Source organism: Hydra viridissima, unplaced genomic scaffold (assembly GCF_058129835.1).
Source record: "Hydra viridissima isolate aposymbiotic clone 2 unplaced genomic scaffold, HvirCarnegie_v1 scaffold_20, whole genome shotgun sequence".
Lineage (NCBI taxonomy): Eukaryota > Metazoa > Cnidaria > Hydrozoa > Anthoathecata > Hydridae > Hydra > Hydra viridissima.
Genome location: NW_028324319.1, coordinates 802,501 through 821,085, shown reverse-complemented (window position 1 = coordinate 821,085; position 18,585 = coordinate 802,501). Strand labels below are relative to the sequence as shown.

At 30.1% G+C, this 18,585-nt stretch overlaps 3 protein-coding genes and 1 long non-coding RNA gene across 4 annotated transcripts in view; 1 reads left to right on the top strand and 3 right to left on the bottom strand.

Annotated features, from left to right (window-relative positions):
* Positions 1-1,405: 1,405 nt before the first annotated feature.
* Positions 1,406-4,497, bottom strand: LOC149876454 (uncharacterized). The gene is made up of 4 exons (XM_090075393.1): positions 4,450-4,497; positions 3,932-4,007; positions 3,154-3,391; positions 1,406-1,648 (listed from the first exon to the last, which is right to left on the bottom strand). Exons 1-4 carry the CDS (start codon positions 4,495-4,497, stop codon positions 1,615-1,617), a joined length of 396 nt encoding a protein of 131 aa, XP_089931519.1. The 3' UTR covers positions 1,406-1,614.
* Positions 4,498-5,750: 1,253 nt separating this feature from the next.
* Positions 5,751-6,142, top strand: LOC149876453 (uncharacterized). The gene is made up of 2 exons (XR_016448694.1): positions 5,751-5,865; positions 5,971-6,142. It is a non-coding gene; the product is annotated as an uncharacterized LOC149876453 (long non-coding RNA).
* A 271-nt stretch (positions 6,143-6,413) lies between these two features.
* On the bottom strand, positions 6,414-12,529 carry LOC145187287 (T-complex protein 1 subunit alpha-like). Its single transcript, XM_090075311.1, has 11 exons — positions 12,360-12,529; positions 9,936-10,021; positions 9,581-9,709; positions 9,243-9,340; positions 8,684-8,976; positions 8,425-8,551; positions 8,005-8,180; positions 7,782-7,905; positions 7,217-7,409; positions 6,905-7,068; positions 6,414-6,721 (listed from the first exon to the last, which is right to left on the bottom strand). Exons 1-11 carry the CDS (start codon positions 12,418-12,420, stop codon positions 6,514-6,516), a joined length of 1,659 nt encoding a protein of 552 aa, XP_089931437.1. The 5' UTR covers positions 12,421-12,529; the 3' UTR covers positions 6,414-6,513.
* Positions 12,530-14,323: 1,794 nt separating this feature from the next.
* LOC149876452 (prolyl 4-hydroxylase subunit alpha-1-like) overlaps positions 14,324-18,585 on the bottom strand; it is a 5,980-nt gene continuing 1,718 nt past the window's right edge. The window contains exons 4-11 of the mRNA XM_090075382.1: positions 18,472-18,523; positions 18,065-18,261; positions 17,730-17,900; positions 17,480-17,639; positions 16,672-16,799; positions 16,259-16,327; positions 14,943-15,039; positions 14,324-14,857 (exon numbers count right to left, since the gene is read on the bottom strand). Of these exons, the coding sequence (XP_089931508.1) occupies positions 14,787-14,857; positions 14,943-15,039; positions 16,259-16,327; positions 16,672-16,799; positions 17,480-17,639; positions 17,730-17,900; positions 18,065-18,261; positions 18,472-18,523 (945 nt within the window). The 3' untranslated portion in view covers positions 14,324-14,786. The remainder of the gene's footprint in view (positions 14,858-14,942; positions 15,040-16,258; positions 16,328-16,671; positions 16,800-17,479; positions 17,640-17,729; positions 17,901-18,064; positions 18,262-18,471; positions 18,524-18,585) is intronic.

The following is an 18,585-nucleotide window of genomic DNA, read 5'->3' as shown; positions in this document are numbered from 1 at the left end:
CTACCGGCATTAAAAGCTTTAAAAACTTGCTTCACTTTTTCTAACGGAATTTTTCTGAAGTTAGACATCTAGTTAATATATATCATTGGGGTTGATTATATAAGGCACTGGTGCTTTTCCAAATTTTAACATATCAGACAGTCATACTTTGTTTTCTGGATTAGGTCCTCATTTATTTTCATTTTGATTTTGTGTTTTTCCATGAAAGCTTTTACGGAACAATAAATGCTCACTCAATTCGGTATTAATTGGTTATGATATTTTTACAATTTTTACATTTTTATATTTTTACAATTGCCGAGGGAGTCCTGCACCTGGTTTGTGAGTTATTTTGCTTGTTGCTTGATCTTCCAAATATCTGCACCAGCTCACAGTGGTCAGAAAAGCTATTTTGCGCAAAAATGGAAAAAAATTAAGTTCAGTGAAAAGTTTTTTGGTAATTTTTAAAGCTTAAAGTTAAAAAAGATTTTACATGAATTTTGAAAGAAAAATCTCATGTCAGCAATAGAAGAATAAAAAGCCATAGAAAAAAAGCAAACATGTGAGCCATAGGAAATGAACTGTTTGACTTTTAGGCCTACAAAAGGTGTCAAAAATATTAGTAATTTTTAGGAGTCATCAAGAGATCACCTGAGAAGGTTCTTTCTTTCCTATTTCACAGCGACTTCACCAAGGAATAGGATTGCTAAATGAACAAAAGATCCGAAAGCAATTCAAGCATTACCCAGCTAGCACTTATACGTTGTTAAAACATTAGAACAATGTCGCGCGGAGCGTTGGCCCAACGTCGGTTGCCAACGTTGTTTTTATATCATTATGGTTACAAATGCGACGTCGCCAACAACAAAAATCCAACGTTGGAACAACATTTATTTTAAGTCGGTACAGTGTAGGATTTTACGTTGGCGCAGTGCTGTATATAATGCCTATTCAACGTTGTATTTTATGCTGATCCAACGTTATATTTTATGTTGTTTCAACGTTGTATTTTATGTTTATTAAACGTTGTATTTATGTTGATTCACCGTTGTATTTTATGTTGATTCAACGTTGTATTTTATGTTTGTTCAACGTTGTATTTTATGTTGATTCCACGTTGTATTTTATGTTTGTTCAACGTTGTACTTTACGTTGATTCAACGTTGTATTTTATGTTGATCCAACGTTGTTTTGTATGTTTATTCAAGTTGTATTTTATGTTTATTCAACGTTGTATTTATGTTGATTCAATGTTGTATTTATGTTGATTCAAATTTGTATTTTATGTTGAATCAACGTCGTATTTTATTTTGATTCGACGTTGCGTCTCTATATAGAAATGCCAAATACTTGGCGCCGCATTCTAAATAGATTCTTTAGATAAACCCTTTCGCTTAAAGGCAATACGTATACAGAAAGAACACCGTTTAACATGGTAAAGATTATATTATTCAAAAGAAAACAAACTATATATCACTACTCTCATAAAATTCATCGCTTTCTTGTTCATTATGGATTTTTTTCTTTAGTTTTTTCCTGTTTCCCGCCCTCCTTCCGCTATCACGATCGCATGCATATCTTAACCATTGTTTTATCACCTCTTCAATATCCGCATCGGTTGATTTTACTGCTTTGTTAAGATGGAAAGCAGCATAAGGTAAAGACAATACTAAATAGTAAAAGTAAAAACAATAACAAAGTTAAAAAAGCTAATACTATATAAAAAGTTAATAATATATAAATTTATTCAGTTGAACGTTTAATTTTAGAAGAATATTTTCAAATGGAGTTTACTAAAAATTTAAACGCAATCTTTACTCTTATAAAGCTACTGCTTAACATACAACTTAACCAACCATATACATGTAATGCTTTTTTGACCTTTCAGAGATTTACTTGACAAGTACAAATTTATTATTTTTATCAGCTGAATTACATATCAAGCTTATTTGAAAGACTATGATTTATTTATTACATGTCAAGGATAATGGACACAACTGGCTGAACTGTATACAATTTAAAAATATATGTAACACAAAATAACACCTCTTGCAGTGAAAAAGCTCATATATATATATATATATATATATATATATATATATATATATATATATATATATATATATATATATATATATATATATATATATATATATAACATTATCATTACATAGTTATTCATTTACAAACAAAGAATAACATGTCATTCTTGATGTTAATACTATTTTATTGACTCATTGCCCTGGGCAAACTTTATGATGTATTCTTGTTCTCAGACTCCAATCACTTCTTTATAATTGCAAATATTTAGTTTTTGGTTTGTGCTCTTCTTAAAATACCAAGTCGAATTTGGTTGGTTTGAGAAACCTGCATTTGGATCATATTCTAATGTCTGTTTTAATGCAGAATTAGAAAAAATAAAGGCATCATGGCACAATCCAGGATACTTTGCAACAACATCTCTAAACTTTCCATCAGCATCAATGACAACCTGACAGTTCAAAACAGGATTTCTTTTTTAAAAAAAAGAAGCTAAAAATCTTCAAAATGTTAAAATTTTTAAAAATCCTGAGAGCAGCTAAAACCTTTTTGGGAAATATTGACACCATGTTAGAACAGCTGTTCACCTTAAACTATATGACCTTATATTATAATATTGTTTTAAGTTTAGCACTTATGTTAACTAACTTGATGTTTTCAAACTTTAAAGAACTATGATGTGGTATTTAAAATATTAAAAAAAACTTCAACTTTTGTAATAAACATGTTGCACTTTGTGAAATTGAAGAAATGTCTCTTCATAAATCAAATATATTTTTTTACATATTATTAACAACATGAAGCCCTTTATAATAACATAATAATGTGAAATAAAATACAGCATAAAAAGCATTAGCACCTAAAAAAAAAGGAAAGATAGTTTTTTTTTTTATAAAGAATAATAGAGCAGAAATATTTTTTTTGAACCTTGCATGCATTACATGCAAACATACAGAGACAGAATAAATCTGTGAAACAAAAGCTTTTTAAGTTTCTCATGTTAACTATGCCTGTGTAAGTAGGCCAAGCAGTGTATACTTTAAACTTTTTGACTAATGACCTAAAGTAATGTAATCAAAATGATCAGGTATCAAATCAAAATGATCAGGTATTAAATTAAAATGATGAGTTTACCTGCAAATATATGCTGGCTCATCAGCCATAGTAAATCCTTTGATTTGTATCATTGTACCATCTATTACACCAAGGAGACCTTTAACTCCGAATGATTGAAAGTACTTTCTCTTTGTTTCAGCCATCTCCTCTGGACTATCATACCATCTGACAAGGTGATGATAGTGCTGAATAAAATATTTGTAAAACTGGCGAAGTGTGCAACTGTAGCTTGACTGGCTTCCATGAGAGGTGTCACCTAAAATTACATGAAACAACATGTGAACGAAATATACATATTGACTACTATATTTTAATTAAGCAAAGCAAGTTAGTTATCTGAGAGAAAAGTGAACTTTGACAAGGTTAAACTCTAAATAACTTGAAAAATACAGTAACCTTACCAAAAGTCTGCAAAAATATAAAATCACAATTTAGGAAGAGTAGGAGGGTGCAGTATAAAAATTAATCTTTTGACAATCTATTATGCTAAGTTAAAAAAATTAGAGTTTGTTTGATTTTTGCTACACAATAATAAAGTTTCATATTTCCATATAGAGAAAAAATAAATTTTATTTTATTTCTTTTTTCTTTTTCTTCTGTAAACCAAGTTTTCCAGGTTTTCCCTGGGATTTTTGCTACCTTTAGGTTTGCTAGGCATTTTAGGTTGAATAAAAACCCTGTATAAACCACCACCTTTAAGTTGCATTTGTAACAATCCATTAATAACAAGCATGTTTAACAATAAAGAATCATAAGATTGTAGCTAATCTTTTTGGTATTAACTAATAATTCTTACTAATTACTGGTTGAAAACTCCCAGTTGATAAAAGCCTTAGTGCTATCAGTACTTTTGCTATGAAAAAGATGTTATGCTATTATATATATATATATATATATATATATATATATATATATATATATATATATATATATATATATATATATATATATATATATATATACACACATTATAAAGATATTAAATTATGTCATATTAACAATATGACAATATATCATCTAATATAAGATGCTATATCATTACATATAAGATATATTAAGCTTAATATATATAATAATATAACATCTTAATAAGATGTTATATCATTAAAATTCAGTTGTTTTTTATTAATATCTATGATTATTATTAAACCTTTTTATAATATATATAATTTATGTATGTTAAGATCCCTAATAATATATCAATCTGACAATAGAATTACATATGCATCATAATAATGTAATGCCATTCTCATTATTAAGTGATTTTAAAGTTACGCCAAAGTTAAGGGCAGCTCATTACAAACTTAACTTTACTTGCGAAAATTGAGGAGAGCAAGTTTCTAAAAAGTTTGGTGAAACCATTTCAGTTTGGTGAATACCGACAGTGCTAAACTTACGCAAAAACTTAGGAAAGTTTTTTTGAAACGCAACTGCGCAAGTTTGGTGATTACGACTTTTACAGTTTTAACTTATGCCAAACTGCTGTCAGACTGAAGCTAAAAAAAAGTTAGGTGAATATTCTCAAAGAACTTTTACGCTTCTCGGCCTAATGGCTAAGATCAAGTGTAGTCACTTGGATTGATGGCGAGCTGGCTAGGCCGGTGTACTTGTATTAAACAGATACTTTTCTTTTTTTCCGCCCGTTCCTCAAAGGGGAGGCAAACTCAGGGTCGACGTGCTTCTGGGTCTTCCCTGGAGAGGTTCGGGCAAGTCTGCAAGGCATCGGCCGGAGGACTCAAAATACTCAATACCTCAAAGAACTTTTACAGAACGTTCTTAGAACGTGCCCTAACGTATTGTGTTAGCTGGGATTACATTGGATCAACGTTGGGTTTAGATCGTAAAAACAATAAACTTTTTGCGATGTAAAAACATACATTTGTTCAACGTTGGTTGAATCAATATCAATTTAAATACATTGGATCAACGTTGGATTTACATCGTAAAAGCAATTAACTTTTTACGATGTAAAAACATACGTTGGACCAATGTAAATTTTCCAGTTGTTTTTAGTTCCGTCGGTATTAATTTCATAATTAAACATATGACATTGGATCAACGTTGGTTTTGCATTGGAAAAAACAGCCGACGTTCGCGATGGTTTTACATACGTTGGCCCAACGTAAGTGTGCTAGCTGGGTAGGCCTAACTACATTCAAGTCCCAGGTACGAAAAAGCTTTGCCGACTTTGCTGGATGCCGATGGATTGCTTCTGCAAGAACTCAGTGCTGAAGTTCCTCTTCAAAGCCTCCAAGTATCACACTGTTACCCATATTCTACAAAAGATGATTTTCTTGCCAAATTCTTTTAAAACAATCAGCTGGTCAGATGGTTATCACTTCTACGAACTCTTCACAAAATTTTCAAGGATGGAAAAGCAATTATTGGTCAGCGCCCTCTTCCGATTGGTCTCACAAATGAACAGGCTTTTGAGGCAAACAACAAATTTGCAGAAACTTCACCACCACACCACAACAGAAAGACATCTTAGAGGAATGTAGTTCAAGAGACTTTTCACAGACTGATGGACATTAGCGATCCTGTCATTCAGGACACAAATCCGAGTTGGACTCCTGGGTGAAAGCAAGAAAGTCACTTTCACCTCAAATTCTAGTTTTGCTGAAGGCTTCCCAAGAACCTACTTTTTGTGTCTCAAACTCAAACACCAAAACTGAGAACTCTTCAGATTGATTCGATAAAAGGCAGTGTTTCCGGATCAAACTTTTTTCGGTAATTTATTTTTACTGCTTTTTTCTTCTGAGAAGTGGCATAAGTTGGTAAATATTTAAAATTTGAAACTTAATGTTTAAATCTAGGCTGGTTTTTTGGTTTTAGAAAGATTTTTTAAATTGAGCTTCGATTGGGATCGATCGAATCGTGATAATCGAATCAATGATCGAATGATGAATCGAATGATGAATCGAATTGATGATCGAATCATTGTAAAAAATATTTTTTAATTCTTATTTTGAATCTTTTTTTTGATGTCAGTACTTAATAAAGATCAGGAAGTTGGTTTTTTTTTCTTCTTAAAAATAGCGACAATTTCATAAAACTCGAGGGTTTGTTGAAAATGAACCTAACGCTCATTAGGAAGTAAAAAATCAAATATGGGATTTTGTAAAAGTAAAAAATCACGTATGGGACTATGACTTCAGTGTTTATCTGTTAGAGAGAGAATTTCACTTGAGAGCTGATTAGAAGAAAAACTTATCGAGGGCGCTTTTTTCGCTTAAATTACAGACGCCACCTTTCCAACACAAAAAGAAGTCATAGAATTCGTATTGACTATTTAGCAGTTATGACTTATAATTACACGAGAACGTTAAAAAAAAGTATAAGGTTTTTCATTAAATAAAGATTTTTGAAAACATTCTTTTAAAGACGTCCTGCAGCACGCGCATTTTGATAGGTATTTGCGTTTTCCTTTTTGTTTGGCTCGATATTAACAAGGTCATCAATACGTAGTATAGTAATGGCAGCTTCTGTGGCAAACTTTAAGCATTTAATTTTACTCATAGTTGGCTCTAAAACGCCCGCTTTTTTGTTGTCTCGTACTACGCCGTTAACCAAGTCTAAACCGATCCTTAAAAAACAAAACGATTTGTTAACTGCATATGCAACAGTAACTCAGATACAAACGTTAAAGAGATTTACATTAGGCGATTAAAAGATAATAATCATGAACCGCAATATTTAAATCTTTTTAACGTGTTGTGTTTATGCCGTTCGAACTTCGTCAAATAGAGAAAGAGTAAACCGAACATACCATTTAAGATGACTTTTATCTGCTTGAACTTGGGAAGCGTTGTGATATGCCCGTAACTTAGCAACCAGATCAACTGAATCTTTTGCCGCATTAACGGTAAGGGTTTTAGGGATGACAAGGAGGGAGTTAGCAAACTCAGCTATGGCCAGCTGCTCCCGAGACGACTATAACATAAAATTCTCTTAAATGTTAAAACACTTAAAATTCTTAAATTTTTTTTTAAAAAAATTTATTTCAATGCTCTAAATATTTTTCTTTTTTAACTTTTTTCTTTTTTGCTAAATCTAGAAAAGGGTTTAAAATTCCACTGACCAATGAAGTTGCAAAGTTTTCTAAATAAATCGACAAAGCCGTTTCAACGGCTCCACCACCAGAAACGATGGATTTTGATTCCAAAACTCTTTTCAAAATACAAAGAGCATCGTGAATAGACCGTTCCATTTCGTCAACCATGTAGTCATTGGCACCACGCAATATAATTGATGCTGCTGCTTTGGTTTTTGGACTAAAAGTTATCAAATTAAAGGTCTTAACTTTTTAGAACTTTAGAAAAAAAAAAAAAAAAAGTAAAAAGAGATCTTTGTGGCTCGTCACTACTTTAGAATATTAATCTTCAAATCTAAATACTTTTCCTTGGAAAAGAAAACATTAAATTCTTTTTGTTAAAGACTTTTTGTTAAAGTTTCCTAAAATAACTACTTATGCTCTTTGTACTTCCCAGATCAATTGATGAATTTAAATCCAACTTGTAGGACATGATGACGTGTTGACTTTGAAGTTACTGCAACTTTTTTGATGAGCGATTTGTAAACTTTGCAATTTTTGTTGATAATGGAAAGTAACTCTGAGTTAAAATTATGAAATAGGGTGTACATACTTTTTTATCAAAATTAATTCATCGTCACAAATTCTCTCTTGGCTGACTTCCTCAGCATGACCAAGAAGAGATGCATCAAAACTTTCTTCGCCCTCCAAATTTGCCAGAGATAAACAAACAGTACCTAAAAATAATTGATTTAATTTTAAAAAAAAATTATTTTGAAGATTAATTCCAAAAAAAGTGTTTTGGAAATTTCTTAAAGAGCATAAGTTAAACATACCACCAGTTGATCTAGCAATTCTTTTTAAGTCAATTTTCTTTACTCTGCGGACTACCATTACCTTTGCTTCAACAAAGTACTTCATACAAAGATCATCAACACCACCAGATAACAAAATAACATTGGCACCTGTATCAATGATTTTCACAATCCTTTCTTTTGTTATATCCATCTCCCTAACAGAAAAAAATGATTACATATTTAACTAAATATTTGAGATACATAGAGGATCTTAACTTAATATTTGGCAACAATAAATCATATAAACTACACTTTAAATTTGACAAAATAAAATTAAAATAATAATAATAATAATAAAGGACATTGCATTTTTATATTGTTTAACATTAAGGAGGAACAAAAAAAAAAAGCTGATTTTTAAGATAAAAATTCACAAATACCACAATAAAAAACAGTTACCTTTGGCGAACTGCATCCAATTTTTCAGGATCACTTATAAGAACTTGAACTCCCATATGCATTTTAGCTTTCTGTAAACTCATATCTAACAGGGCAATACGAGCTCCTTCAATTTTTTTAGGCATACCTAAAACCAATAAAATGTTTGGAAAAATACAGGAAAAGTAAAATGGCACAAAAACCAGTACACGAGCATCTTGTACTACAAAAATGCTAGAACTAACCAACATGACAACAATTTTAAAGCATAAAAGTTAACCTTCACATGCAACAGTGCAATTAAGGGCATAACCAGGAACAGATACTGTTTCTTTCATGTTCCCTCCGTGAGCTTTTAATATGTTAATAGATTTAATAGGGACTACAGTTTGTCCTTTGCTGTCTGTCCGTTTTACAGCTAACGCAGCATCAAGAAGCATATTAGCAAAGAAGTCTGAATCAACACCTACTAATTTTGAAGACATAGAAGTCTTTGCACAGTTTAACATAGCCTCTCTATCAAGTTCGGTAGTTTTTATAGCAAGATTTTCCTGAATATACTTGCAAGCTTCTCTGCAAAAAAAATATTTTTAAATGAGTTTATATTAAATTTAAAAAGTATTTAAAAATTTACAAATAATTTTTTAAAAAAATTTAAACCATTATCTTATAGTTAACAACTTTTTTTTTTAATTTAAAAAATTGTTAATTATAAGATATTTTCTTTAAAATTGTTACAAATTATAAATTTAGGCTGAATATATATTTTTTAAACATTAAAAAACATAAAAATAAAGCGATTTAATAAAAACAGAGAGGCTGGCTTTAAAAAAACTTACCGACAAGCTATCCTATATCCACTTATTATGATAGTTGGGTGTACTTTGTATTTAATCAAGGTGCTGGCATTTTTTAAAAGCTCAGCAGCAATGATAACCTAAACCATTGAAGCTAATATAGTCATGAAACTGATACTTTGAGCACAAGTGTGCATAGATTATGTATTAAAATATTTTAAGAATAAAACTGTACAATAAAGATTTGAAATTTAAAGTAAACTCTTACAACAAATAACCTGTCATGCTTTAAAACTATTTCAGAAATATTATCAAAAAAAATTAAACCATTTATTCATTGATACAAGAAAGAAAAAGAAACTAAAAAAACAACAACTCACTACTGAGGTTGTTCCATCCCCAACTTCTTGGTCTTGCAAATGTGCAAGTTCACATAATATTTTTGCGGCAGGGTGTTCAACATCAAGAAGTTTCAAAATAGTTGCGCCATCATTTGTTATTGTAACATCCTAATAAATCAATTAATTTTTTGAAAAACTCAGAAATATTTTGCTAAAGTGAGTGTTTACTAGCAGTTAGAAGATGATGAGCTATAAAACATAAAAGCAATTAAGGTCCACACAAAATTTTTCTTGCTTAACATTGACTTTAATTCTTTTATATTTTACTATTACATCTGTTATACTATTTAGCTAGAAGACTAATATCACATGTTTTAATTATTTAAAGACTTACACCAATATCATCCACTAACATTTTATCGAGTCCAACAGGTCCAAGGGAGGACTTCACTATATTAGCGATAGAGCATGCAGCCATAACTAAACAAAATGTAATAAACAATAATTAATAAAAACATTACACATCTGGTACTCCCAAAATAATGAATGATGACTTAAAAGACATAGTCATTAAAAAAGAACATTACGGTTTTGGTTTGTCTAATTTGCATGCTTTGATTCATTTCTTTTGAGTACTTGTTAATAACAAATATTGATTGAAGATTGGGATGAATTAATCATCTATGTTTTTACTCAAATGCAAATGATGGATAATAAAATATGCATAAAACTCAACTCCAAAATTCATGCATTTTTGTTGAATCTTTTGCTTAACATATCCACAAACATTCATAAAAACAGGGTAGTTACAAAAATTTATAAAAGATATTAAAAAGCACTTAGTTAAATTTAACTAAATACTTCTAATATCTCCTATAAATATTCATTTGTTTGTACTGTTTAAAGTTTTAATATTTAATATATTTTAAATAAGATTTCAAAAAGTAAAGAGATTTTTCAAAAGCAGTTATTTGATTACACTTATTATGCAAATGTGTGTCCAGAACAAAAAAGCTTTCTGGAATATTTAGAGTCACTCTAAAAACTTGGCAAAAGAGGTAATATAGTAAGCATTATTTCTTGCAGAATTTTGTAATGTGCTATATTTGAATAAAGAAGTTAATTACTTCTGCTCAGTCCATTTTTAAATGACCAAATCAAGATCAATTTTTGGGTAAACAGAGTTAAGTCTGACTGGATGAACCAACATTTTTATGATTGTATTCAATCTCTTTGACAATTTGGGGATAGGGTACTACATCTCTCAATTCAAACCAGATTCTATTTGGCGGGTAGTACAATATAATGATAAGAGGACTTTCTGGTGGACCACATCACTGTTTTGAAGAATGCAGACTACAAAAATTCATTTGATCTGAAAACAAGTAGTGATATCAAAAAGAGCAGCAGTAATTTTAATAATTACTTCCTATAGTAGTCTAAAATGACAATTTATTGTTGATCCTTGGATGTCTTTTTTTCAAATATCTATTTAGTTTTTGCAGGTTGTTTTTCTTATTAAAGAAATCTATTAACAGATCATTCAAAGGTTATGGGCAAAACTATAAAAAAGAGTTTTAAGAAGACCTAAAAACTAAACATTTGTTTAAAAACAAATGTACATGTTTTGCAGACTTTTTATGCACCAACTGACTTGAATTTTTTGAAGCTATAAATTAATAGAATACCTTAAATGTAATGTTTTTGTAAAACTGCAGTCATTTCTGCAGTTTCAGATCTTTTCTTTTTTAAGAAGCCTAAAAAAACTGCAAGTTTAGGCTAATTCAGGTCTGCCAGTTCATGGAATTTGGAGACCTGATTGCACTCTACTTTCTTGAATTAGGAGTTGGATAACAATTCTTTTTTTCATACAGTGCTAAATTCAGGCAGAATTATCTGCACAAAGAGGCACTTAATTTAAAATTAGTTGGAAACCAATTGATAAACCTAGCACATTTGGATTTGCTTTAAACAATCTTCATAGAACAAATTTTTTGTTGTTGTTGTTGTTGTAGCCACCACTGTATTTTGGTTTTTACACAAATAAACAAAAACTTATAATTCTTAAAATATAAATTTAACACTACCATACATACACACACATACATACATACATACATACATACATACATACATACATACATACATACATACATACATACATACATACATACATACATACATACATGCATACATACATACATACATACATACATACATACATACATACATACATACATACATACATACATACATACATACATACATACATACATAAACATAAATATGGAAAAAATTTAAAGATCTTTTACAGTTGTCTAATGGTTAGTGGTTTCTTTCTAATTACAATATGTTTGGAATAGTTTTAATAAAGTTTTAAAATCATTTTATTTTTTTTTAAATAAGAGTTGAAAATAATTTTATCTATCATCTGGAAATATTCATTCAAAATTAAGGAACATTCTTTGAAGTAAAAATTATGCTGTAATGCAAGTATTGCAGTGCATCCCTCCCTATCAGATACAATGAGAAATGTTTTGACTGAATTAAGGACATGTCAAATAGAAACATTACTTTAATCAGACAAACCTGTAATTCAATAATTTCCAGCCCTGACAATGCAGGAAAGGAGTTAATATAACTATTTTCGCACAAAAAATGTTATCGGTATAATTATAGCTTCGCACTTGGAGCTTGATTTAATCAGTTTCTTATGGTTCCATTAGGGGTTTAAGTCATTTTCAAGCACTCCATTTCTCAGAGACCAATTGTTGGCAATTTTAATTAAGAAATTCTGATAGATTAAAATAAAACAAACCATTCTGTTCTCTGACATCTTTTCCAGTTGTTCTTTCGCCACCCAAAACTAAAGATGCCATTGCTGCTTATTTAAGGGATGTTATATTAACAATTATTGATAATCCGCTTCAGGCAGCTTTAAGTAAAGTTCCAGAACATGCGTTGACTATGGAATAATTTTTACGCAAAATACTTTATTTTGCAGAACCACATAACATCTCGAGTCGACGGACTAAAATGCAAGTCGAAAATGCTGACTTTGGAGGAGAGAAAAATACACTAAAAGATAAAAATGCATTTTAATAATCTTTGATTCACTCCGATCCAAGATATAAACCATAATATCTTTAAACTATACTTTGGAAATTAACATAAGAAACGCTAAATTTGTTCAGTTTTTAAAGCAATACTTTTCACAAATATTTTGAAAAGACTTTTGAAATATCATACTGCTACTGAATTTTATAATTCAGTAGCAACATGATCTTTCAAAAGCATGGATAGTGCTCAGGAAGTTTCAAATGAAATTAAAAAAAAATTAATTATAAAGACTGTGGGAAAAAATATCTTGAAGACAGATTTCTTAACTTTGTGATGTCTCAAATTTAGGAAAAAGTCAAATTTTCAAGAGATATGGTCAGCCCAAAACTGTTGAAACAACTCTCGTACTGGATCATCAAAAGTTACAACAAAAGGCCGATAGACTATTGGTATTACAAGAATGCTCCTCACGAGGCCAATAGATCATTGGTATTCCAAAAATACTCCTTAGGAAATGCATTAATTTCATGGTGCAAACTGCAGCGTCGATACAACTAAGCGTTTATTACGTCAAAGTAAACGCTGCCCTAACTAAAGACTTAAATAAAATTTCTAATAGATCATATTTGGACAGTTAATGACTTGTCGGAAGTCCTTTTCTTTGACAAATCAAAGTTTATGCCATTTAATAGTGACGGAATTACTTATATCAGACGTCCAGTGGGAGTTAGATTTAATTAAACTTATTAGCTACCTACTTCTAGAGATTGCAGAGCAAATGTTATGGTTTAGAGATATTTCAGTCGTCATAAATTCATTTCGTAGAAGGTATTATACATCAGAGAGTTTATTTAGACATTATGAAGAATGTTATGATGAAAGGAAAAATGAATCGCAAATGGATTTTACAAAAAGATAATTTTTGAAATTAATTTTCATCAAAACTCACTTCAACTTTTGCATGGGGGCCTTTCAAAAAAAATAATTAAAATTTAATTAACCATTATAATATCTGTGGTTTCTATTATAAGTAAAATTAATATAAAGAACATTTGGTAAAAATTTCAACTGATTTGAGAAAGTTTGTGTAAAGTTATGCTTTAAAAATTGAAAAACTTTTAGTGTTACAAAACTTTTGCACGCGGTAACTTAATAGCGTAATTCAAATGAACTAGAAAACTATTGGTAGACCAGAAGCCGGACAAACGCAGCATGTTTTCGCTCATGCATGTCATTCATCTCAAGACAATTTCGCGAATACCAACGATGAATCGTTGTACATCGTTAATACCAACGATGTATCGTTGTACATCGTTAATACCAACGATGAATCGTTGTACATCGTTAATACCAACGATGAATCGTTGTACATCGTTAATACCAACGATGTATCGTTGTACTTTGTTAATACACCGTAATACAACGACCTATCGTTATGACAGAAGCTGTTTTTTTAATTTTTCTCTAACTTCTTATAAGTTGTAATAAATGGAGAAAAAGCAACGCAGGCGCTTTATTTAAGGCGCTATATTCATAAACTTTCACAACTTTATGGAGGGGAATATTTTTTTCAATAACTTTTGGTAATGTTTATTAAAAAGCCGTATGTTAAAACCCTATCACTGCATTCTTAATCCTACCAACTTAGCTTTACTAAAGGTCATTGACTATAAGGTGTAAATTTAGCCGTAGCATTAAAGAAGTTAAGGAAGTCAACAACAGTTTCCTGTAAAGAAAAAATATTTAAATAAAAAACATTGCTGACAAATCGTCAAATACAATGAAAAAACAATCGATGTCCAATAAGATGACATTTAAGTTCAAACATTCAAGCAGAAGATTTGACAAGAAAAACGAGAGATAAGATTAGAAAAGAATTTCCGAAGCTACAACGACTATAAAACAAAAAACAAAAACAAAAAAAAAAGCTTAAATAAAAATGTTTAAAACAAGAAGCTCACAGTGTTATGCGCCAACATGGACATCAGATAGAAACGCACACACTCACGGTGTTGATAAACTTTTAAAGCTGTATATTATTTAGATTTGTATAAAATATGAAAATATGTTATATAAATTACTAATAAAAACAAATCTACATCAAAATATAAAAATTATAAAAATAAAATACACCATTGCAAATAACATCAATAAAAAAATACTAACTCCAGCCACAACGCTAACTTTACAAATTCGGATCTAACGCGCACTTCCTACGAAACATTTGCCCAAACTCGTGTATCCACCAATTGCTAACTGAAATTTAATAAAATTTTGCTAAAAAACGTAGAAGAATAAAAATCATGTCTTCACTTTAATTGACAACTCATAAAACATTTACCCCATTTCTGGCCAACTAAAACAGGACAAGCAGCATGCCGTGTTCTGGGATTTCCTATGCCATTTCGTTTTAAATTGAACCAGAAGACGGCATCACCCTAGAAGATTTCTATTTTAATTAACTTATATACAAAAAAACACATCGCGATTGATACATCACGTTAAATTCAGAAATTGATTTGATATCACCATCAACTGATGCGAGTTGTAGGGTGTACCAGTATTAGTAATCAAGAGCGCGCAGACTTTTCCGATTCAACTATGTTTAAAAACGAGGAAAAAATTCCAAAATGTCAAAGCAACAATCTTTTTGCAGAGCTGGCAATAACTGGTAGGTTAAAAATCTAATTTAGAATTTCTCTGTGATCGGTTACTCTATCAACTTATTGAGTATATATTTCTCCCCCTCATCAACGTCATATTCTAACGTTGATGCAGGGAGAAGGAAATATATAAAAATGAACTGGATCAGCTACCCTAGAAGATTCCATGAGATGCATGCAGCAGACAGGCGTCGGCGCAAACTTAAATAAAAAATCATCGTTCGTTACCTTGACAACTTTTGGTTTATTGTTAATTGTCGTGAGGTAAAGGAATTCGGCCATCATTTCGTGATTATAAACGTAAGTTTTTATTTCAAAATTTAAAAAGTTATTACATAATTTAACTAATAATGTATTATTAATTGATGTATTATTTCTATATTAAAAAAAAGGTTAAAAAATTAGGTTTTAGAAAAACTACCTGTTTTAATAATAAGTTCCAAACTGACGGTAAGTTCCGAGATGATGATAAGTTCCGAGATGATGATAAGTTCCGAGATGATGATAAGTTTCGAGGTTTCTATAGTGAACTGTCGACTTAAAGCTTACTACAGTCAAACCTGCTCAGGTATTCCGTTATATCAAGTACAGGCTTGATTAAAGGCCGAACATTCTGGAGACAAACGTATAAATTATATAAATAATATTCACAAGGTTCTATATTATTGAAGAATTATATTTGCTTGATCTTATCTCAAAACAACAATCTTTTAGTCTGAGCAACACAACTAGTAAATCTTCACTGTCACAATTATCTGTCACAATTATCTGCCATGTTAACAGCTGTCCTCTCACAGGTTCAAACCTTTTATTTTCTGTTTTCTTAGCTTTAGAATCTTTAGTTTTTATTAAAATTCAGTCTCATGAGACCGAAGATAACCAGAAAATATGCGCACGATGTTATATTTCTTGGTACACCCTAGTGAGTATCAAGTATACAAGTGTTAATGTTTACAAGAAAATATTAAAAGATAAAAACACAAAAATAGCTTACTTTGCTAGGGAACACAGCAGTTTTGCCAACAGTGAATACTGTAGCTCCACCTGCCTCAACATCTGTGAGCTAAAAGAGATTCAAATAAAGTTTGTCAATGAACAACTTTGATTGGGCAGTGTTCTAGAAACTAAAATTTGAGCTATATGCACAGCAAATTTAGTGTTAGAAGAAAATATGGAAGGCTGTAGTAGTTCTTTTGAACTGACATAATATTCATTTAACAGCACACAGATTTTCTTCATTCACCTCCAGCTATTCCCTTTTGATAAGAAATATAAAAATTTAGTTTTAAGATGATAGATGATGTTTCTCAACATTTTTTTAACATACAATCATTTTCAAATATTTTTAAACTGTTTTGTATAAAAACATCTGCATTTAAAAAACAAAACATCAGTAAAAATTCTTACATAAAAAAGAATAGTGGCTATACGATTTCCCATACCAAGATCAGTAAACTTATCTTCGGTTTCTCGTGAATGATCAAAATGAGGCTCATAATGGCCTCCTATACCATAATTTGCAACCTGAAGTTGCTCTGTAGAAAAAACAAATTTCAAAACTAAGATCAACCAAACATGTAATAGTGTTGTTCAATATGTAAATATCGACAACACATTTTGGTCACAGTCACATCAAACAAAAGACTCAAATCTTTAGGTTTCAAAAAAATGTTCTTTCGGATAATTCCATATGAAAAAGTTAAATTAAAAACAATAATAATAAAAATAACAACAACACAGAAGCGAGAATTAATTTACTCCATTTTCAAATAACTAGCTTTAAAATATTGATATAGAAGCATGAGATTGAGAACCAAAGTGGTTCCAAAGATTGGCATAATTTACCATTTTTAAAATCAGCCATCTAATTTACTAACTTTTAATAAGTTTGATACAAAGAATTATAATTTACTAACTAGTATGTTCAATGTTAATACCATTAGAAAAAGAAGTTGAAAATTGACATTTCATTAGAAAAGAAATTGACAAAATAAAGCACTTGACTAGCCATAAAAATGCTGACAAAAGTTTTCTTAAGCATTTTTACATTTTGAGAATAACCATTTAATTTACTTAATAAAGTTTTTTTGGCTTTCTAAACATCTTTTATAGTTAATATGGAATAGAAGCATTTAAGAAAAGACAAGCAATCACAAACCAAAGATTTAAACCATAAAATTAAAACTATAGAATTAAAGTTTGAATTAAAACCAACCTGCATAACTCAAATCAAGTCCTGTGACAGCTTGAGTCCTTATTTCTAAGCTATGAATGAAACTATGCTGGTGTGAAGATAGCCATGCACTTTTACTGATACGGTAATCAGCATGCCGTAACTTTCCAGTAATAGGATCTTGAATGGTGGCACGGCTCAACTAAAAATTTAAAAAAACTTTACTAAATTGACACAAAATGTCTAAAATAAACAAAGTATTCACAGCACATCTTTAATTATTATCACATACAATTGGTGAAGCTGCTTCTTTAATGAGATTAATTTGCCGATCATTTATAATATCTCGTAGCAAAAAAATTTCAGGATCAACCCACACCCTCTCCACTTTTTGGGGTTTCAGTTTTAACACAGGGTCTTTAGCTGAGTACCAACATTTCATTTTGGCTTGCTCTTTTTTTGTCTAAGAAAGATAATTTAAATAAGTAAAATGACAATTAAAAGTAATAAGCATACAATAAAGAAAAAAGTAATAAAACATAAATAAAGAGAAATTTAAGCATGTATTGCTCCATTTTATGTAAGCTATTGATAACTCAAGAAATATTCATAAAAATAGGAACCTACAAGTTGTCGAACTTCTCCTCTACAAAGTTGTTCATAGTTGATTAACGCTTCATCTTTTTCCCGTTTATTAATGCTGGCACTTGACAAGGCATCATCATTAATTAAACCATCATCTCCATTGCGACCTGTGAACTTGGATGAGTGTAAATATCTTTTAAAATAATCTAAATTTTCCAATATACGGCTTTCATCTGGCCCTAAACATCAAACAGAACATTTGACAAAAAATCTTAATAAAAACTGAGAAAGGTAAAGAAGGAATGAGAAAAAAAATCAAAATTAATTTGAGTATTGACAAAATAATCAATTTAAATTTCAAGTATAAGATTTGAATAATGTATATTTGTAATATTGTCAGTAAAATATTTTAAAGTTTGGTTTGAAATAAATATAAAAAATTTTTATACTTAATTTTGCTAACTCTTTTGTATGTTGAAATGCCTCTTCCACTTTTCCAGCCTTAAATTATTAAGAAATACAAAATTAAATATTGAGAAAGAAAAAAAAGATTCCATAAATTT